This window comes from Musa acuminata, chromosome BXJ3-9 (assembly GCF_036884655.1).
Source record: "Musa acuminata AAA Group cultivar baxijiao chromosome BXJ3-9, Cavendish_Baxijiao_AAA, whole genome shotgun sequence".
Taxonomy (NCBI): domain Eukaryota; kingdom Viridiplantae; phylum Streptophyta; class Magnoliopsida; order Zingiberales; family Musaceae; genus Musa; species Musa acuminata.
The window spans coordinates 3,428,861-3,451,081 of record NC_088357.1 but is presented as its reverse complement, the minus strand read 5'-3'; the positions used below and the strand labels follow the sequence as shown (position 1 = coordinate 3,451,081).

At 38.1% G+C, this 22,221-nt stretch overlaps 2 protein-coding genes across 2 annotated transcripts; one reads left to right on the top strand and one right to left on the bottom strand.

Moving 5' to 3' along the window:
* The first annotated feature begins 4,859 nt into the window (after window positions 1-4,859).
* LOC135649832 (reticulon-like protein B2) lies at window positions 4,860-6,793 on the top strand. The gene is made up of 6 exons (XM_065168701.1): window positions 4,860-5,123; window positions 5,659-5,839; window positions 5,933-6,074; window positions 6,152-6,221; window positions 6,310-6,487; window positions 6,604-6,793. Exons 1-5 carry the CDS (start codon window positions 4,931-4,933, stop codon window positions 6,477-6,479), a joined length of 756 nt encoding a protein of 251 aa, XP_065024773.1. The 5' UTR covers window positions 4,860-4,930; the 3' UTR covers window positions 6,480-6,487; window positions 6,604-6,793.
* Window positions 6,794-8,099: 1,306 nt separating this feature from the next.
* LOC135649831 (golgin candidate 4-like) lies at window positions 8,100-21,472 on the bottom strand. The gene is made up of 15 exons (XM_065168700.1): window positions 21,027-21,472; window positions 19,200-19,298; window positions 18,497-18,619; window positions 16,709-16,867; window positions 16,440-16,575; window positions 16,280-16,344; window positions 14,277-14,447; window positions 14,097-14,174; window positions 13,315-13,434; window positions 10,845-11,141; window positions 10,674-10,739; window positions 9,304-9,506; window positions 8,987-9,041; window positions 8,696-8,881; window positions 8,100-8,533 (listed from the first exon to the last, which is right to left on the bottom strand). Exons 1-15 carry the CDS (start codon window positions 21,237-21,239, stop codon window positions 8,228-8,230), a joined length of 2,277 nt encoding a protein of 758 aa, XP_065024772.1. The 5' UTR covers window positions 21,240-21,472; the 3' UTR covers window positions 8,100-8,227.
* Between the last annotated feature and the right edge of the window lie 749 nt (window positions 21,473-22,221).

Here is a 22,221-nt window from a genome sequence, read left to right as displayed (position 1 = left end):
TTGACTTAGATTCAAGATCGAAAGTATAGGTCCTTCCTGGAGAGATGATGTGGAGAGTTGGCGTGAGACGTGTGCATAGAGAGCCAATATGGAGAGTTGGCCTGCAGATAACTAGCGCAGAGAACTGGCTTGTATGAGGGAACGAATTGATCTTGGCAGATAGACTGCCTTACCCATGGGGGAGTCATCTTGTAGTACCTACTCATTCGTGTCAGCGATCCTACACTACAAGTCAGCTTCGGGGTGTGACCCTTTCTTCAGTTGTGGGTAAGGGTTCAAGGTAAACAGTTATAGACTGCTCTCACCTTTATTGCCCATGTGGAAAAGAGATCAAGGGGAGACTGTTAGAGGTTGTTTTCGTGCAAGATATTCTATTAAATATTTTGCCCATTTATAACCAAGTATAAAACTCATCTTCAACACAATAAGTTGGAAGTTTACGTTTCTTTGACTACTCGTATTCATACTCATATATCTCGGGTTACTAACTTGGGCATCAAAGGAATCTAAGTCGAGAAACATCCATCGACCTCGATCTTCATAAAAGTGGTACCTCAGGAGTTCAGTGTTTCCATCTCAAAAATACCTCAAATAATTCTATGCATATGGGTATGGACAATATCGAGTTGATCGTAACTTCAATGATTTCTTCCCTCAACATTTTTTGTGCTTAAAGGAGGGTCCGATGTTGCAAGAACGCTTACATGTTGACCCTCTCAATGAATACACTGAACGAGGAGAGTTTACCCTTGACTTATAGTACTTTCACTTAATGGGGGTGACAATTACCTTTTTTGTATATGAACACATTCACCTCGGTGCAAATATCGATGTGATATTGGTGTTTATTCAATAACTTGAGCCTTGCATTCTTAGGCCACATGTTCGTCTCTGCTAAAGTGTTCTTTAATCTCACCTAACAAGTGCATATGTTAACGAGCATGATACAAGTTGTCATAGTTAGCCTAATAGGTGTGCCACCAGCTTAACTGTGGTCATCGGCTCAACCATCACCTGCATTGACACTAATCGAAGTTCCCCCACCTAATATGGTGTTGACATCTCAAGAGCATCGTATACCCGTTGAACGTCCAACTGAGGGGGCACTTCTCTCCCTAACCATGGAATTCAGCAAACCACACTACCACTCTATCTTGCTTGACTCCGAGACCCAATTAACTGATTCGATAGAGAATTCCTTGCAAATTAAACTATAGTAAATGGACCGACATTTGGAGGAGATGTGATGAGAGTTCCATTAATCCAAAGGAGAAGCGTTGGTCGACCCTACTTTCGATCAATCGTCATTCACCTAGAAAATCTATGAAAAACTGATTCTAGCAAGCTTTTGCCTCTGTCATTGGAGATATTCGATAATAGTGCCAACTTGATAGACCACATTACAGCTTTTTACATTTAAATATTATTGTATGATACTTTGGACATCCTGACGTACTACACCTTTCCAACCACATTAAGAGACTTAGCACAAGAATAATATGCCTAACTGAAGCTACTTTCTATCGATTCTTTTACAAAGCTCATAAGGGAGTTCGAACTTCACTTCCTCGAGAACATGTACCTGAGGTTATCTGTAGCAATGCTTCTCAGATTTAGACAATGGGAGGATAAAATACTTACAGACTGTCATTCGATTCACTAATGAAATATGAGGCATGGTAGATGCTCACCCATCGCTCATAATAGAAACCTTCATGAGAGGGCTCATGTCTTCTCGTTTCTTCTCGACTCAATGAGTTACAAGGCCCCCATGAAAAGAACATCCAAGTCGATGCGCTTGTTAGAGTAGCATCAACTCAGGCCCCGAAGGAGAGTTGGTTATTGGTCAAGATGCTACCAACCCAAACCATTGAGGAGTGTGATGTGACTATAGTTGGGGAAGAGCCGAGCTAGATGGATGAGATCCTATCCTTAAAAAAAAAGGAATGCTCACCCCACATTGGCCCAAATAGTCAAGCATTATTAAGTAAAGTATTGCATAATTAATAATCACTTATATCATATGTCTTTTAGCCAATTATTACTCAGATGCATAACACCATAAGAGGTCGAGAAGATGCTCATCAAGGTGCGTGAGGGTATTTGTGAAAAATACATTATTGGACGAATCCTCACCTTCAAAGTACTTCGACAAGAGTTTTACTAGCCATAGATGTTATAGGTTTGCCCGAATATAATATCAATTAGTAGTTCTTTTGAGTTCGATCGATTATGAATGACCCTTCACCTAGTAGGGTATGGACATCCTTAGACCCTTTCCACCAGCCTCGGGCTAATGAAGGTTCCTTAGATCTTTTCCACCAACAAGTTGAGAGATTCGTATGAAAGAATATCATTACTCGATTCAGAATTTCAAGAGCCATATCAACGATAGAACTTAATTCAACAATATGAAGTTTAATGAGTTCTGCCAATCCTACGGAGTTCAACTAAGGTTCAACTCGATAACTCATCCATAAGCTAACTTAGAAAAGTGGATCATTGAAGCAAAAAGTATTTGGGTGGACGAGCTAAGATGTGTTACCAAGTATCTTGTAGGCCTCTCGAATGACACATAAGATCGAGTTGGGAGAATCGTCATTCAACTTAGCTTTTAGCACCAAGAATGTCCTACCACCCGAGATTATCTTTCCAACATCTCGAGTTGAGAATTTTGATAAGAAAATCTTCAAAAAAGGACTTCGAGCTGGACTTGACTTAATTAGTGAGGTCAAAGTAAAAACACACCTAAAAACACTGAGATATAGAAAAACGATAGTCAAGTTGTATAACCGACATGTTCACCCTTGGAGAATTGGACCAACGGACCTAGTGCTTTAAAAAGTTAGAGTTAGCGACCCAACTATATCTTAGGGTAAGTTAGCACTGAACTCGGAAGGGTCATATCGAGTTATCAAGGTCGTTCGTAATAGAACTTATTGCCTTAGGAAGAGATGGTCCTGTCGAGGATACGACACATTACAAACTTAAAGAATTTTTACCCTTAAGTTGGGTTGACTATGTCTCGAATGTCAAGCATTAGTTTACCATGTCTTTGGCATTGGTTGTAAGGTATATGTATATTTATAATATATCGATTTTGCAAGTTGAGGAAAAAAAGTTTCATTATTTTAAAAAGAACTACATCAACTCAATCAAGCCTCTAATTCAAAATGAGATGTCGACCTACCAAGATAGAAGATTGATCGGACAGACATGCTCGATGATGCTACAAGTAGAAGACATAAGGAACAAGTCAAGTAGACAGACCCGATGACTCAGTATAAACCAACATAGTATGAGACAATAGACTAAGCATTAAGGTGAGGTGGTGAGTTAGGACCGTCATCAAAAGGCAATTCGAGCACCATTGAGATGTTTTGATCCTCGGGATAATCGGTTAATGGGTCCTCCTTAATCTTCATCCCAAGGTACCTTACTTTGAAACGGTCTAAAGAGACATGGTACTCATATTGATATGAGGTGATCTCGACCTCTCTTGACCCCTTCTAAACCCAATGGAGGTATTATATTCGATGATTGCCTCTTTTCAGTACCTCGGTATCATGCATTGCTCTGACTCCAACACCTCCTTTAGGCCCTGAACTTGCTGGCCATGGCAACTTGCTCGATGAGCTTTGAGTTGTATGTTTTCTTCGAATCCAACTTTTAGATAAGTAAAGGATCCTCGGTAGTATTACTCCACAACTCCACAATTGCCCTATATTTTTTGCCCATCTTGTAAACCCTCCGATATGGATTATAGCAATATATTCGAGATCGAGTTTGGTAGGTTGACTATATGCAATACTGCAAAGGGTAAAGATTTGCCCTTGTAGATATTAAACATTGATAATTGTCTCTCTCCTCTTTTTTTCATAAGAAAAATTTTGAATTTCGAGAATTCTCTAAAAATATGAGTGCTTAGGAGGCAAGAGATATTTCGTTTGATTTCTCTCTAGAAATATGCTTTCTCGATTTCTCTACCACAAAAGGTGAGGTGCAAATAAGAGAGTATATCTCACCAAATATCTCCTGATATTGATCTTAATGTAGATGGAACACTCATGTTTACACCTTAATGGTACTATCGATAATCCTCTATATATATATATATATATCATTCGGATTGATCCAGACCTGAATGTCTTTTCCCTGACAAATAAGCAATCATCGTAATACGAGCGATAGTGACATTATAATAGAGTTATCATAGAGTTGATCATATCGCCTGACATGTCCGTTCGAAAATAAAGGAAAACACGACAGAGGACGTGGGCCCGCTCGCCATGGCCACTTGCCGCGGAAAGCATCGCCAGCCCAAGTATAGGTTTGTGGGCCCGCCGAAAGCACAGCTCAAGAATCGGTTAGTGGGAGGAATCCGTCCTCATCTTTTCTACCCCTAATAAAACTGACAAGCTATCGCCGACGGAGTACGTGGATCGGGTACTCCAGACGGGTACGCGATAGGACCTTTCGGCGATTTCAAGCTTTCGAGCCTCGGTCCTCCCAGTCTCTCTAGAATCTTCCTTCGTCTCATTGCCGCCCACTTGTTGCCACGTTTCACCCTTCCATTGGCCATCACACTGATGCAATCTCCAGCCACGTATTGTTATGCGTCACAAACAGGTGGACCCCATCATTTGATCGTATCCTAAGTCGTGCCTTGTTTGCCTCCGGCAGAAGGCAGCGGAGTTGCGGCCACTCGCACCGTGCCACGTACGGGCGTCGGCAGTGGTGACGTTAGCAAACGGAATCGCGTCCGCTCGACGTTACGATGTTTGTGCGTTGGGACGATCTTGACGCCGTCTAGTTCTGACGGTCCGATCGCTTCTGCGAGACACTGATATGGTGCCCTCCTCATAGGCCGCTCCTCGAGGAAGACTCAAGTCGTGGAGGGACAGAGAGGGTTTCCGAGGCGATTGTAGCGATGGCGGAGCTTGGGGAGGAGACGCTGATCGAGCAGATAAACGAAAAGATCCACGGCGACGGTGACTCGTCGTCGTCGGATTCTGATGACGAGAAGTCGAAGGCGTCGGTGGTCGCGGAGGCCGTCAAGTCCAAGATCTACCACCTCTTCGGCCGGGAGAAGCCCGTCCACCAGATCTTGGGCGGAGGAAAGCGTACGATCTCCCTCCCTCTTCCGTCTCTTTTATGCCTTTAATGTGTTCGTTTCTTGTTTCGATCTTGCTTCTTTAGATTCTCGATGCCTGTTCGAATGCGATCTTGGGTAGTCTGATTTACGGAGTTCTATCGATCTTGACAAATTCGATCTCCATCTGTAGGCTAATTTATTTAGGGTTTGCATCTATTTTCTTGAAAGGGTTTTACCCCCATTTAACCAACCACCTTCAAACGAAAAATTTCAAATGAACGTAAAACCCTAACTGGGTTCAGCAATCCAGGGCGAGATCTTTAGTGAATGTTTTGAAGGAACATGAAACCCTAAATTGGTTTGTCGACACCAGTGATGATAATTTTTAAGTATATAGATTTCAATATAAAATTTGAAAGTATAGAGATCGGGATGCTAAAGAGATCAAGCTACAAGAGCTAATCTGTAATTAGCCTGTATAATCTTGTAGCTTTATATAACTGGTCAATAGCTTTATGTTGATATGAGCTCTACAATAACTCATGTTTCTGAATGATTTGCAGCTGCTGATGTTTTCCTGTGGAAGAACAAGAAAGCCTCTGCTGTTGTGCTCGGTGGGGCCACGGCTATCTGGATCTTGTTCGAACTAATGGAGTACCATTTGCTTACTTTGGTCTGTCATTGTCTTATACTGTCCCTTGCTATACTTTTCCTCTGGTCCAATGCTACTACCTTGATAAACAAGTGAGATCATCACTGCTGGTTTTGTTTCTTATGATCCGCTATTGAATTACATGAAATTGTCTGATTGTATTTGCTGTGCTTTACTCATGGTAGGTCTCCGCCTCACATTCCTGTGGTGAGCATTCCTGAAGATCTGGCTGTGAACATATCGCGTTCTCTCACATATGAGATCAACAGGGGTTTTTCTGTTTTGAGGGAAATTGCGGCAGGACGTGACCTGAAGAAGTTCCTTGCTGTATGCTCCCTGATATAGAAGAGAGTTTGGAAATCTGAGTTACTTTGAATTGGTCCTGATTTCTGTTTTGGCTTCAGGTGATTGCTGGGCTGTGGATTCTTTCAATCATTGGAAGCTGCTGCAACTTCTTGACTTTGTTTTATATTGGTAACGTTATATTACTATTTTTATAATATATACTTTGGTTTGCATTTGCATTGCATCTGAAGACGGTTCTCCTTTGTTTTATATGAAGCTTTTGTGACACTGCACACCCTGCCTTTCTTATATGATAAGTATGAAGACCGAGTTGACACGTTTGCGGAGAAAGCAACAGTGGAGTTCAAGAAGCACTATGCAGTTTTTCATGCCAAATGTCTGAGCAAGATACCTAGGGGGCCATTGAAAGACAAAAAGTTCCGATGAGAAAAATGGTATTCTGTGGTCCCACTTGGTCACTGATGATTATGGTTTTCCATGTTATAGTCATTTTATTTTTGCTGTTAACTCTCTTCTTTAATCCTTAACTAAGTGTCTTGTCTTTTTACAGTTCTAGGGTGGTTGCTGGGAGCGGCCTCAGGTTTTTATGACGTGGTTTGTATTTATGTTGGCATTGTTGCACCAGGCATGAGCATTGGATTGTATTTCATTCTATAGATTGTATATTATGGCTCTATACATGTAATGTTTAGGATCATATGGGTGTGTTGGTATCAGGTTTTTATGGGGTTTGTTAGTCATTCTGCATGTCATCTTGGACGATTTTATAACCAACCAGATGTCACAAAAATTACCATTTTGTGGTTGTTGCAGTGAAGATCTCCAATTCCCCATGCCTTCCTTTGTGGTCAGTAAATTTTCTCCTTTACCTTCTTACATATTAGAAGTAATCATCAATGAGAATACGATATCATACATAAAATTTATTTATGCCATTTGACCGACCCATTTAACTGGCACAAGATTGGAAATTTTGTTAAGTACAGGATCCGGGAATGTCGTAGAAGATCTTATGGGACTGAAACTTTTAATCACCTGACAATTATGGCAATCTTGTGCCTTTTCTTTTTCAATGATTTAAAATCTGCCTAAATGCAAAGTTCCAATACAGTGATGGGTGATAGTGGATCATCAGCTTCGTCTTTTTGTTTCTTTTTTTTCTGTTTATTTTTTTTACATTTGGAAATCTAATGAAGTTGGTCTGATCTGTTTGCCTTTTTGTTTTGGAGTGTTGATACATTGTTCAAAGATGAGGTTCATATCATCTTTTGGTGCTAAGTTTTGACAGGCTGAATCTCAATGAATCAAGGACAATTAACTAAGTAGGTTAGGTATATCTGTTGATAGCCATATGTGAATTTGCTTGTTTGTTTGTTAAGTTACATGGAAAATTGAGTTCATGATAGATCTAAGGTCAGTTGCATTTTGATTTTTGATGTGCCTGACCCTTGGTTTCAAAGGAAGCAGGATGTATATGTATATATATGTATGGATGTATATATGTATATGTATATTGTGCCTGTGGCCTTTTATGCTTTTGCTTTTTATTCCGTCAAAATATTGTTACTTTTCTTATTCTTGCTCCCACTTTTCTTCTGGGAGATTCAAGTCAGGAGAAAAGGAAACTCATCGATCCTCACAGTAACTGTATGAGTTTGAATTAGGATTCTTACTTGAAAATCGAATTGTTATGCTGGAATGGGTGGTTGATTCTGTGAGCATATAAAAGCTATGAACGGTGTTGAGTTTGCAATTGCCAGTTTTGTGAATTGATGGTGTGATAACCAGCGTTTATAGTCAAACACGGGGTTTCTTACGTTTTAAAATCTTCGATGCTTTCTTGTCAACAGATCTTTCTGCTTTGTATAATTTTAAAATATTTTACCTCCTTTGCACCACAAAGCAACTTAAATTTTTTTTCAGGTATTTACGATTAACTTAAGCTGTGCCATTTGGCGGATGGCGGAAATGTCATTTGGGTATTCAAAGAAATTGTTCGAAACAGTGCAAAGGTTCTCCAACTTCACCCTGCCGGAAAAGACGACGTCACTCAAAAAGGATATTTAATTTACAAATATAGACACAAGCATTCATGATCAACAAAATAATAAGAAGGTATTTTTCTCATATGAACAAACAAATGATTTTAAGGGACAAATGGAAATGCTGTGAAGTCAATAATACCCGGTTGGCGGTCTTGAGCGACTACTTTGGGCTGGGTGAGTCGAGGCTGAGGATGTAAGCGGCACCGTGGCAAATTCACCATCCGCATGGTCAAGGATCTGGTGGTACCTTCTTGGAGGGGGAGTTGTGGAAATTGTTTGTCCGGTAGGTGAACTGGAAACACTACTAGTCTGTAACTTTGATCCATGCTCCAGTGGCGAGTTCGTGCTCCTCCTGCTGGACGCCTCCGAAGATTCCCTCTTCTCTCTTTCTTCAGTTTCTTTAAGAAGAAAATCAACCCATAGGTCTGCAAAAGACTGCCAAACAAAAATGAAGAGTGAATTGAGACGTACGTACAACAACACAATATGCACATGGTTTCAACCTTAGTACGAGAATTCATGTTTGATTAAATTAAATTTTCTTTTAAAAAGAAAGAGAGAGAGAGGGTGTAGTAGATGTGGTAGGAAATATTTGACCTGATTATCCGAAGCAACTCTGGATGATGTTTCAGGTGAACTTCCTCCCAAAATGCCTCCGACTAGGCGACCTGGCAGACCCAGTACACCCCTAACAACACCTTTGCCTGCAGCATGCTGAGCAAAACCTATGCTCTGCTTGTCCTCCTCAGTAAAACCCAGCATGCGAACCATAAGGTCCAAAACCTGTGGACACCAACAAAATTTGCAACACATGTTCCATTCTAAATTGTAAAAAAGATGAACCTCAATCAACAGTAGTATTTCCCTGTGACAAAAAGGCAAATTTACCTCCTTGCTGTGATTCCTCTGGAAGTATGTCACTAGCAATTTGATCACTATTCGCCTGCCAGGAACACACCAGTATCAATCAAATTGACTATTGCATGCCCAATTTGGCCAAACAAGTATTTTTGGAATTTTCACATCAAGCGTGCATGCATGCATGCATGCATGTACCAGAAAAAAAGACTGGTAGGAAAATCATGTAGTCTAGCGCTCGAAAGGTAATACTTCCATTTCCTTGCACTACTACATGCTTCATTTTGCTAACTGGTAAGCAAGGCATTTATCTGATAGATGCAAGTGGAAAAGATAAATGAATATACCTGTCAACATGGTTATCTGAATCCAGTGACATCCTATTTAGTGTTGTTACACTCTGCTCAAGAGCATGGCGCAACTTTGTGTTGTCCTCCTCAAGCTTCTGTATGAAGTTCTTTCCCTCTGACAACATCCTCTCAGTTTGTGCGAGTTTAGAAGCTATTTCTTCTTTTTCTCTTTTTGCTATTACCAGCTCTTGATTTGCAACCTATATTTTGTCCCCACAACCTCAAAACATTAGAACTATTAAGAGCAAAGGAGCATAAAATGTCTCACTTGGAAACTGCTAATAAAAAACAAAAAGGAATATACATAATGCTTGCAGAGATGACATCCAAATTAAATACTATAATTTTTTACTGCTTCACACAAACCATCCACAGATTTGATGCCACTCTTATTTTAGGCTCTGATTTTGATCCCCAAGATCATGAACCAAACATGCAAGGGAAACCCTATGGCAAGCCAAACATTATATGGTATTCAAGTAGTAGATGAAGTTTACATCATAGTGCATCAACCAAAGATATGAACATGGATGGAAGCTTAGTGGATACAGAATCTTAGGACAGATATGTAACCGAGTCCTCAAAATGACTACATACTTGATGAAGCCACCCCTCTTAGGACAGATATGTAATCGTGGATACAGAATCTTAGGACGGAAGCCATCCCCCCTCCCCCCCCCCCCACCTCTTTTTCTTTTTGCCCAATCTGCATTATATCAGTCAAACCCACAATAGACCGTCAAGCACCTTCACGTTTCTGCTGCTTGATAACCTCCCAAACACCCCCGCAATCAAAACCCCACCAGTAACTAGAGACTCATTGGTACAAGGTAAGAAGATTTTCCCCCTTTCTTCGGTTCTTTTTGCTATTCACTGATGCTACTGCACTGCTATGTTTTTTTTTCTTGGGGATCTCTATAATAGATCTATCACCTTTGTTAATCTAAAATAGATATAACATCATCAAACTTCAAGCACCAGGCCACTTCTATTACATGCCAATTCCGCCGACCCAACACCCTCTTTGTCTGACGATCCCATACATCACCAACCTCCAAAATCCCACTAACCAATGGCCAGCCCACACTGGTTAGAGTTAAACTATCCTCTGGGCAGAGGTTTGAACACTGATATTTAAGCAGTAGAGAAGATAAAATACTCAATAAACAAATGACAAATTGAAAACCTACTGATGATAAGTATGGCAAAGGGTGCAAGAACTGATTGCATCAATATATATATGTCAGAAAGATACAATAAATTCAATTTACCTACTGATGACTAGTATGGCAAAGGGTGCAAGAACTGATTGCATCAATATATATATATGTCAGAAAGATACAATAAATTCAATTTTCCAATCATACCTTCAACGACTCAGAAAGTTTAGCAGCTTCTTCTCTTGCCCTTGATAAGTCTCTTCCTAACCGTTCCTTTGACAGAAAGTCCCACGAGTCAGTAGTATATCTCAGTCATAATATAGGATCTAAGAGACAGATCCTCCAAAGAACCAATGAAACAGAGGTAAAAACATTCACCTTGGCTTCACTTTCAGCATAGTACTGTCCAAGGGCTGTCTGAAGATTTAGCAATTCAACATTTTTCGAATTGACTATACTCATACAGTTAGCAAGTTTTTGCTTTAGATCACTAATTGTTTCATTTGAGTTACGAAGTTCATCAGATTTTAGTTTCTTAAGCTCGTCCTTTTTTGCTATTTCCTGCCTCAGAGCCTTCTCCAACTGCATTACGTGAGCTCTTTGCTGTTCACAATTTGCACGAAGATCCTCAATCATTTTAGTGTCCTCATCCATCTTGTCTGAATCCTCGAGTTCCTAGATATCAACATATCAAGTGAAAAATAATTTATTAAATGCCCTCACTTAGCTCATGGATATTCAACAATGCAATGCTTTGTTGATAAATTCAGACAGTAAGTATCTTGTAAACTAAAAAATAGCTACAAAAGAATGCTTAATTGAGAGTTACATGTAAAAAAACACTTAAAAAGAAATCTTTGCAATTTCCTTGGAAAGGCTTTCTCGTTCTCATAACTCATCTACCAAATGGCTTTCATGCAGCCTTTTTTGCTTAAAAATCTAGAAAAGATGCTATATCTTTAGCCAACTGCCAAATTGATAATGGTTTCTTTAGCAAATGAAACCTAGCAGGTCAATCAACAAAGAGAAAATAGCTAAATGAGTCATAATGTGCAATGTGAACAATAATATGGATATTTGGATCCCATTTTCCCCTGATTATTGGCGACAGATAAATGGATATTTCTTTGTTGATTCATGTTGATTCACACCTAATTATCAGCATCCTTGCCTTAAATTTCTTAAAATTTTCTTTCCTCCGTGGACATAGATCATGCTCTCCACATTTTTTATTTTTCAGAATCCAAGGATCTAAATCCTGGGATTTGTCATCACAGGACAAGATAATTCTGTAGTTAGGGTTAAAGTTGCAAAAAGATTGTATCTTGCAATGTTAAGATGAATTACTTTATCCTAACTGGCTAACTCAAAATCAATACCCTTCATCATTTAGTTTGTTCCTTTATGAAATATCAAGCTGAAGGCTACTTAGACATGTAAAATGTTAGACAATACTTTCTTCTTGAAAAACAAAGTGTAAAATTGAAAAGAAATTTCATCATCACCAAACCCAAGTCTGCATATGCATTAGTAACTAAGTAATTCACCCGTTCGACCATATTAATTTGGTGAAGTTTTTCTTATGGTTCAGAAACTCTAGGAAGTAGGACCATATAACTTTGTCTTAACAATGTTCACAAAGTAGTTGCAGTGACAGATGTGGCTTTGCAATTCATATGATGTAGCTTTTCATTGTTAATCTCAAGTTAAATAAATATTCATAGGTAGACTTGGATAGGATCTTCTATAAGTATTTTTATTTTGGTCAGCACATGATATCCTTGAAAGCATCTAACTGATTTAATAGCTCAGTGTGGAGGATTTTAACTGAAGCAGTGGCTTACATTTGACTGCATGGAAGTGATTATTTAATTTGATGGTCTCAATGTGGAGACTGTTGAAGCAGCAGTTGAATAAGAATTGGTGGTTGCATGAATTCATCATGTCTTGACTGTTTGTCCTAGTCCCTACCAATAATATGATCATAGAGATTCAGAACAATGGTGTGCATATCATTCCAGTAACACATAACAGTGCGGAAACAGAAATTGTGGTAGATCGAGCATCGAGGTGAACTAAATCATTAACTCTGTACATATCAGGTTGCAATATGGTAGCTTTTGTCATGACCAGAGAGTCTAGAATCTCTCATAAACCAAACATTAGCATGCAACATCTCCAAATTATATTTTTAGAAGCCAGAAAAAGCCTAGGATGTTAAATCAAAACTTTATAATAACTGTTAAGCCAAAAATAATAGTCTTGAACTCTAAACTTTCATTTCCAAGAGACAATAATATGATATGACTTGAAAAATGACTCCCATTAAGCATGATAACTTCATAAAAACTGTCTTGATGAGGTACTCAATTTACCAGCTTTCTTCAATTTATCAATAAAATTTTCCAATAACTTTACCAGCTTTCTTTGATTTGGTACTGAACATTGCTTGCAATAAATTTACCAGTTAACTTTGATTTGGTACTCAATTTGTTGCAATAAATATACCAGATTTCTTCATTAAATGAAAATGAAAGCTATGAAATCTCATGCTAAAAATTAGAGATCTGATTCTTGTCATCCACAATGAAAGGTACTATTTACGAGAAAATACCAAATAATCACGCATGGCAGTAGAAAATACTTAAGATATTCTTTAAAAAAAATAACTTTGTGACCAGATGTGGATATTCTTATATATAAACAAAATGTCTCAAAAACAACTCAATTACTGAAAATTTGAAAATAATTGGAGCCAGTAAACTTTTTTGAAGATACGTGAATAGCCAGATAGTTTGTCATCAATGTCAATAGTATATCCTCAGGGAAGAAACAGGGAAAAAGTTACCTTCTCTAGTAGGTGTTGCTTGAGTCGGGCCAATTCATGTAATGCTTTGTCCCGTCCTTTGCGGGTGTCCATCAGTTCTTCCTCCAACCTCTTTATTGAAAGTGTCATCTTCTCCACATCCTTTTAAGTTGAAATTAGTAAAATGTTTTTTAGTTACAAAACATTAGTACCATTTTAACAAAACAGAATGTCTACCATCTTTAAATATCCTATAACAGTCAAAGATGATTAGCATCCACTAATATCAGTAGTTTCTCAGTGCAGATAAGTTAGAGAAGATTCAAAAGACACAAAAGTAAATAAGTGAAATTTCAGGTTTTGCATGAAGACATGGTTAAGACCTAGAGTCCTGGACAAATGATTGTCCACTGCAGTAACATGATCAAATACAGCCGGTATTCCTTAATGAACATAGTTCGCAGGAAAAGCAAAGCACATACGAACATTATTAACAACAGAAGCAAGAATTTAATAATCTTATACTAGAATAAACTCAGTGTTGTAAAGAAATAAAATCATATCAGTCAAGAATTAGACTTGGAACAATTTCCGAATAAACATATGAGTTCTTATATTTACTAAAGATTTAGAAGCAGCAGGAAGAGAGACAAACAAAACAGATAAACTGATCATCAGACCATGAAGGAATGCAGAGAAGCACAATACATGTTGTTCCTGCCTTCCTGAAGCTTGCAAACTTATCTTATTCACAAAAATTTTGAACATAGTCATTAATACATCATAAAAATAGGATAAAAAGAATGTACAGAAGTGAGAACTACCTCGGTAGTGTCAACTGCCTTCTCAGATGTACTCTGCACGTGTAGTTTTAGATTCTGTTCAAGTTCATCCTTCTCTATCTACACAAAATTCAAAAAGAACACTCAAAGACACTCAAGATCTTGGGCTATTTATTAAAACTATACTTTGAAGAGATCACATATGTCAGCAAAAGTAAGAACCTTGAGTTTGGCATTCTCCTTCTCTAAAGTCACAATCATATTTTTTGCATTCTCAAGAGAAATATTAGATTCTTGTTCCATGACTCTTTTTTTCAGTTCTGCATCTAGTTGTCCTAATTCTGATATCTTCTCATTTAACTCCTTGCGCAACTCTTTCAACTCAATAGAGCTCTGCCAGTTAGAGAAAAAAAATTATATAACAGAGAAAAACAAAAGGGAAAGATGGATGAGAGAGTAGAGTACCATGCACGCACGCCTATCAGAACATAAGCATCCCCACATTCATTTTCACCCTATATATACAGTTTCTACTGAACTACAAGTTGAAAGTACATGCATTGACTATTCAACACAAAGTAGTAGCTTTCAGAAGTTTGTGTATGCATCATGTAGTATAAAGGTCTCTTAAAACAAAAGGAAACTACAGAAGAAATCAAGGTAACTGGAGAAGAAATTGCTGCACAAGAATTTAAACATCAATAGAGTACCACTAAGTAGAAAACCTCTAAGATACTTGATGAATTGAATATTTTGAAAAATAACTTACAAGTAATTGGGTGAACAACAACAAAAGAATCTAAGTTGACAGTCAAATTCAAGCAGCAGAAAGGTGACCTCCTTTAAATGATTGGAATTGTTGGTGGTGGCAATCTTGACCAGAATACTGGTCAACCCAAGCAAACCCAATCTCACTGATTTAGGCAAATCCAAGCAGTCAATTAATTTGGCCTCAATTTAGTTACTTCAAATAAATCGACGCATTAGAGGCTTGGAATGAAGAATATAGGTCAACTTGTTTTCCATGATAACCATATATAAATAATATTTGATGCGTAGGTCAGAAAATAGGAATTGGGATTGGAATCAGCCAGCAACGATATGATTAATATGTGCTAAATTGGCCGGATTGGATTGGTGAATCGGAATCAGCTGAAAATTTTAAAATTAAAAGTCATAAAAAAGAAGATTATAGTTTTAAAAAGGTCATAAGAAATTATAATGCATTTTTTAAGTTTGCAGTAATCTATACCATCACAGGTTTTACCTAAGACCTTGCAAGACTAGATGGCACGAGCAACAAAAGCAGTGATGGAAAGACGCAGCAGGCAATGCATGGGCATGAACAGCTAACTACTGTCAGGAGTCCAGACGGCTGAACCCTCTAACTGTTGGGAACTAGTTAAGATAAATTGCGCTATTCCCTCCTCTTTCTCTGTTTCATCTCCTCTTTATCCAATCCTCCCATCTCCTTGACTGGCTTTACCCACTTCTCTGATCCTCCCCTTCTTTCTCCCACCTCTTTCTTCCTCCTCTCTTCTATGTCCTCTTTTTCTTTATTTCATTCAATCATGATAGAGGAAGATTCCCAGGTGGGCTAGCCGAAATTGTATGTGCCTTGTTAGAATCAACTGATTTTGAAAACTATGCTTCCTTTCATCTAAATCTTTCTCTTCTTCCCTCCTTCCGCCTCTTTCCTCTTATTTTCTTCTTTTGTGATCGTCAAATTGGCTAGGCCAACAATGGTTGAATTCGATCAGTTCATACCAATTTGAGCAATTTCCTATGAGTTGAGAAATCAATCAAAATTGGATCAACCTTGGATGATAACAATACAATAGGGTATAATATAGGAACTGGATGATACTGCGAACCATGGATTCATGACTGGAAGGCATTATACATACATGAAACCTATGTGACCTAATAAAGCAGTCACTGATTTAACCAATTTAAGGAAGAAGTAGCAGACCTTAGAGGCATGGGTTAAAGAAGGCATTAGTTTTTATCACCATGAAGTTAAAATTTCCAAGGAAAGATGTACACTTAAGTTTAACATTTCTGAGAAGCCACATAAATTAATTACCTGTGTAGCACATCAGGACTTGAGCAATTGATTAAGGAACTTAACAATTGTACAATAACCTATGTTATACTGGACAAATGCAAGTTCTAAGAAATTGTAAAAGACAACATATCATACTGAAGATTCAAATAACACTCACCCTCTCCTTATCCATCTTGAGATCATTGATATTGCTCAGATAAGACTCATTCAGCTGACGTTCCTCTGTAAAAAATTAAATGTATAAAGAAAAGAATGGCCACTAGAAAGGAAACTATGTAATGAGATAATGAATATGTAGGAACAGGGTAAGATTATACCTTGCAGTTTTTGTTTTAAGGTTCCTGCATTTTGACATTCTTTGTCAAGTTGTGCCCTTAATCTTTCAATATCAGCCTCAAAACTAGACTTTGATGCAGCCACAGATTTGTTTTCATGAAGCAAACCTGGACCTTCCTGTATAGAAATTATATGCATGCATAGGCTTCTTTAACATATTTATGAAGATAATATAGACTCTAATATGCAGTACCAAGAAGTTCCTAACATTAACAACTAGTAAGAAGGGCAAAACAACAATTATAAGTACCTTTCCATTGCCATGTGAATTTGCATGTTTTTGCATTGCCCCATTGCTCAATCCATCCTGCCTGGGGACATTAGACTTCGGTGTATGATTTCCTGTAGAATGTGAGTTTTCTTGAGAAAAATGTCTTTGCCGTCTGCCAGGTGAATGTTCAGAATTTCCCTGTAAAAAATTTTAAGCTGTGTGATTGAAAATTGTTTCAATGAAGGTGGATAAATGAAAAACCATTCCTAGTCCAGCCCAAAGGTCTAAATTTTTTACCAACATAAGAAATGAATGTGCTTTAAATAATATAAATTATTGATCCTATCTTTAGTATAAGTGGAAGTAAATCAGAAGCAATACTTTTCCAAGGAGCAGTATTGCCATCAACAATCATTTGAAATAACATATCAAAATAATGGATAAGCCCACCCACAACAAAGGGAATCAACTAAAGGAAAAAATTGCCTGCTAAAGTTTAAACCAAGTAGGCAGGAGAAAGGTGAGGTTTTAAGATGTATTAGCTTACACAAGTTGTTAAACACATCAAAAATAATATAACAGAATAAATAATATCAAATTTTCATCATAATTCATGTCCAGATCACTGGGAACACACATGTAGGACAAATGGTGACAAATGCTATTACTATAACTTGAGATTGCAAAGGGATTCATATTGGAAGTTATGCATACTGGATCTATCTTTAGTCTCGCTTGAGATGAAAGTATGACCCTAAACAAAAATTGTAGAATTATATCGACGGTCAAATTTCTTAAAGAAAGAAAAATACAAAGAAGGGCCTAAAACACAGCTGAAATTTTAGGATGATAGTTTGCATTTAGCTATCAAGCAACGAACTCAAGGTTGCTTGACCCAATTCCTGCAATTGGTTTATTCCCAAGATGCAAAAGAAAACACAGAAAAAAATGCAATTAGTAACAGTATTAAAGGAATTAAATAAAGAGATTTAATGAGAGGGGAAGGAATATTATAAAGATGTGTTCTCTTTAGGGCATCACAGCCTGTCACAATTTGACTGGCCTCCTAGTCCCTCCCCTAAAAAAGACACCTCCCTGGTGCCACCTGACCTCCATGATCATATGATCATACTGGTGGAGCTGAGAGGACACCTAGGAGCACAACACCCTCAGCAGCCACCTCCAAGAAAAAGGCATAGATGAGGGTCACCACCATCAAAGGTTGACATAAGGTTGGTCAGCAGGGCACAAGGTGCCTGAAAAATTCAAAGGTTGGCATAACAGTGACAGCAAGAGATGCCTCCATCACAAGAATAGAAGGCTGAAAACACAAAAGTTGATGATGTAAGAAGGGCCGACATGGACTGTCATCGGCTCCACCCTCCAATATGCAGCAGAATGAATGCCTAGTTGGAGATGGGGATTTGGGGATGAAAGCGGGCAAACTTGAGGTTCAATGCCCTTAAGAACCTGTGTGATTTATTGAACTGTAGCTTTTGGGTCCAAAGCAACTAAACAACTTATTAACATTGATTAAAAAATAGAGTGATACACCACAAATATCCACCAGGAGAGTTCATAAAATATATATGGTTCAAAAATATGGTGATGATACTAGTACATACACAAATACAAATAGAGGCAAAGACCCATCAAAAGCTTCAATGTTGTTTAATTAATAAGCAATTTAACATACATAAGCAATAGGCCTTATCAGTATGTAAATGTTCAGATAATTGACCAATGGAAGATTTTCAAATGACAGTATTGACATACGAAATCATTAAAGCAAATCATCAAGTGACGTAAGCATCAACATAGAATTACCTTCAGTGCATTAGAATTATTTGTTAAAGTTTTGTGACTCTCATCCCTTGATGGATGTAATGCAGAAGCCTCCAAACTTTTCCTCAAAGAACCATTTTCCTCACGAAGTTTAGAAAGTTGCTCCTGACAAACATGATGAAAAATAGCTAAATGCAGTAAGCTTGTATTCAGTTTCCTGTTTGATACCACTATAGTAATTTGGAGCCTTGGAGCAAACCTAATAATCTGATTAAAAGGTGAAGAATAATGTCAAAGATCCAAATATTTTCAAAAACTAGGAACAACACATGAACCTGTAAGGAAAACCTAGTATATACCTATAAATATCAAAGATAACCTAAAAAGAAATATTATTAAAGAGACTGGAAACCAACATATAGATGCAAATTTGATAAGAATAAATAAATATTGGAAAAAATTTTCATTGAACCCTGTTAGCCAAGATCAGAAATGACGAATGAGATATGATTGATGCCCTTAGAAACAAGCTTTTGAAGATGACACATGCCAACACAGTAGGCATGAACATAAAAATCTATACATAAGCACAAGGCATCCGAAGTAGAAAACTTCAGTTTTTTCCTTAAGATAAAATTGACAAGAAAGACAGATTCATAAAAAGGGCCGAAAAAAGTCATCAATTGGAGACAAAAGAAAATAAAAGAATATAAAACTAAGAAGAGAAAGATGTGCAATCAACTACCTCTTTCTCCGTTAGTATAGCAGCATAATTCACTGACAGTGCCCTAATTTCAGCCTCAGATGCTTGAAGCTTCAGGATATCAGCTTTATATTTGGCTATCTGCATTTGAACAATGGAGAATGAAAAGCAATCAAAGTTGAGCATGCAGCTTTCATCAAAAGGATGCTAGACAAAACACCAGTTGAACTAAAAAGATTCAACAAGCTGGAAGACAATGATACAAATGCAGTAAAGAGATCCCAACTATTATTCAAAGGGACCCACCCACGGTTTCATGAAGACCCAACTGAAACTTGCGAAAACAAAACACAGGGAAGTGAAAAGGTAATGATATAATTTAAGATCAATATAATTGCAAGTAATTAATTACTTAGATGTCTGATTTTTTTTCTCAGACTACCCAGCTCACATAATCTAATATTCAGGATTAAAGTACTAACTTATCTTATGCTTCATAAATAATAATGCCAAATATGCAATTCAACTAAAGAAAGAGAATGAATACCCCTCAGGTCAAATCATGTTCAACCTTGTAACCCATGAATGGACGACTATTTTCCATCAGCAGCTCCTTTCTTCCATTTCCTCCCCTCCTAGGCTCTCTTTCCCTCAATCTTCATCCCCTACCCTAATCCTTTGTTAAAACTGGTACATCCTCCCTCCTACCTCTCCTCAGTACCCTCCTCTGCCCATGTATATCACCATATTTGTCCCCTTTGTTTGTTTTCCATTGAAAAACCCCCTCCTTGATAAAAAGTATATAAAAAAAGGGTCCAACATATCTCTTTCTCTTTTTACTTGGTTAAGCTGTGCATCTCTTTCTTCAATATTCTAAACAGATGTAAAAATGACAACAATGAAGGAAATGGCATACTAAACCATTCAAGCATGACTTCCTTTTGCCCTTTTAAAGTCAGCCACTCAAGCATGTGGCCTCTGCTCTCTAATCATACTAAACCAGTTTGGTAATCACCATAATTAATTCATCATCCAACAGGCAGATGAAGACAACTCTCATACCTCATTTTACAGTGGTTAAGACATCTTTAGCAGATATTGCAACACTTCTTGTTCCGCATTATAAGATACATGCATGATAATTTTCTTAAGTCCTTTGCATGCTGACACCAAGGTAACAAGAATCAGTCTGGGGGTGTTTCATCCCTCGCTCTCAACTTTCTCATAGAATCTTCAGGCTATAACTTCATATTTTTACTCGAGCCGAAATGAAGTTTCAATCAGCAGAATTTGCAATCTATATTTTATTAGGCTTTTTATACTAATAAAAGTGTAAAACATTTCAATAATGATACATTTGCCATATCATGTAAAACTAAAACCTCCATTTTCAAAACATGAGATTCTTGAATTAACTCAATCACACGTCCTAAACTGTTTTGTATGTTTTGGATATAGTCCTTCATAAGAAGACAATAGCATTTTATTTTTAGACATCAGTGCATACGGTGAATCACTCCAATTATGTAATTATACAGGTTCAAATTCAAAATCAATAGATATCCACATCAGCAAAGGGGGGGGGGGGATAAAGAAGGTGAGTCACGCAGGTGGTCCATTAAAACCTGAGATCCTTAGGTTCTCCTCTTAAATGTCGAGCGTCAACCTGAAATCCTGGATCGATAGTTCTTAAGTTTAAATCAGCAAAGGACTCTTGAAATCTCAAGATCATGAAACTCAAATTGCCATAGAAGATGAAGGACTCCAAGAATCAAATATAACCAAATTGACATAGAAGACACAAGATTCCAAGAACTCCAAACGCCCTTGATAGGAGATCAGCGTGTAGCCTTCACAAATTAAGCATACCTCGTCCTGGGGTCCGGAATCAACCCCATTGGCGGTGGGAGAACCAGTCGGGGGCGAAATCCGAGACAACCGCCGGGGAAGCCGACGTGCAGAGGCCGGTGACTCGCCTTCTGAGAGTCGGGACCGGGGGGCCTCGAGCTCGTCGGCGGTGTCCAGCACCTCGTTGGCAATCCGGGAGAGGCTCTCTCTGTAGGTGGCGATCGAACTCCGCATCCTCCCGTCGCTCTCGAATCCCAAGACGCCCGCGGGATCGCGATCGAGAGGGGGATGGGCGGAAATCCTGGGCGAGAATCGGACCTCGAGAGGGTTTCGATGAACAGAGTCGGGACTCGAGAGAGCGAGCGAGAGAGAGAGAGAGGGTTTCGATGAACGGAGTCGCGGGCAGATCTGATGAAGGAAGAGGAGGCGTTCCGATGGGCTTCGATTATAATTCTTTCTTTTCCATTTCTAACCCTCGAGGGTGTTGGAAAAGGGCAGGGAAGTCTTGGGGTCTTCATATATAGGAGGAGGGGAGTAGGGTGGTAGCGTCATGTTGCAGATTGACGTTCAAATCAGAGTACTTCAATGAGTAACCGAATCTCAAAGCTGTTGATCGCTTATTATTTCTTTTTCTCTGATCTTGATTGATCGCATTGGACGTGTCACCGGAGGCAGTGGTGTCGGCGGTGCCTATTAATTCCAAGGGCAAATGTTACCTTCAGAGACGTGCGAAGATTTAGTATTAGGATTTTTTTTGTTTTTTCTTTGGTGGAGATTAAAGTCGGGTTAAATGTTGGAATTATTTAATTAAAAAAGTGTTATCTTTACCTTTATAAAAAATATATATCGATGTATTTTTAAAATCAATCTATATTTTATTATATTTATATAGTATGTATGTTATACATCCCAAAACATTCTATTTATATACAGTGAATTTACCTAAGATTAAAAAAAAATCTAAAGCATATATTAAGGATGCCTTTTATTGTGTGTCAGGAAATTATTGGACTGAAATAGGAATTTAATTCATGAACAATTATGCAAAATAGCTAGCTACTATGGAGTCGTGAAATCGATGTCCAATCGTCAACATTATAGTTATGGGTAACAGTTCATGTTAATGTCGAGAACTATCAATTGGAGCATCAAACGGTATGACGTGTAAAGCCAGCGGACCTCCAAGCTAGGGTTAAATTAACATTCTCCTAAGATG

Coding starts and splice junctions, on each gene's coding strand:
- LOC135649831 (XM_065168700.1), bottom strand. CDS start 21,239: ATGCGGAGTTCGATCGCCACCTACAGAGAGAGCCTCTCCCGGATTGCC. Junction 13,435..14,096: donor AGGCAGTTGACACTACCGAG/GTAGTTCTCACT, acceptor TCAACTTAAAAG/GATGTGGAGAAGATGACACT. Junction 9,042..9,303: donor TCAGATAACCATGTTGACAG/GTATATTCATTT, acceptor TGTTCCTGGCAG/GCGAATAGTGATCAAATTGC.
- LOC135649832 (XM_065168701.1), top strand. CDS start 4,931: ATGGCGGAGCTTGGGGAGGAGACGCTGATCGAGCAGATAAACGAAAAG. Junction 5,840..5,932: donor GCTACTACCTTGATAAACAA/GTGAGATCATCA, acceptor TACTCATGGTAG/GTCTCCGCCTCACATTCCTG. Junction 6,222..6,309: donor CTTGACTTTGTTTTATATTG/GTAACGTTATAT, acceptor TTTTATATGAAG/CTTTTGTGACACTGCACACC.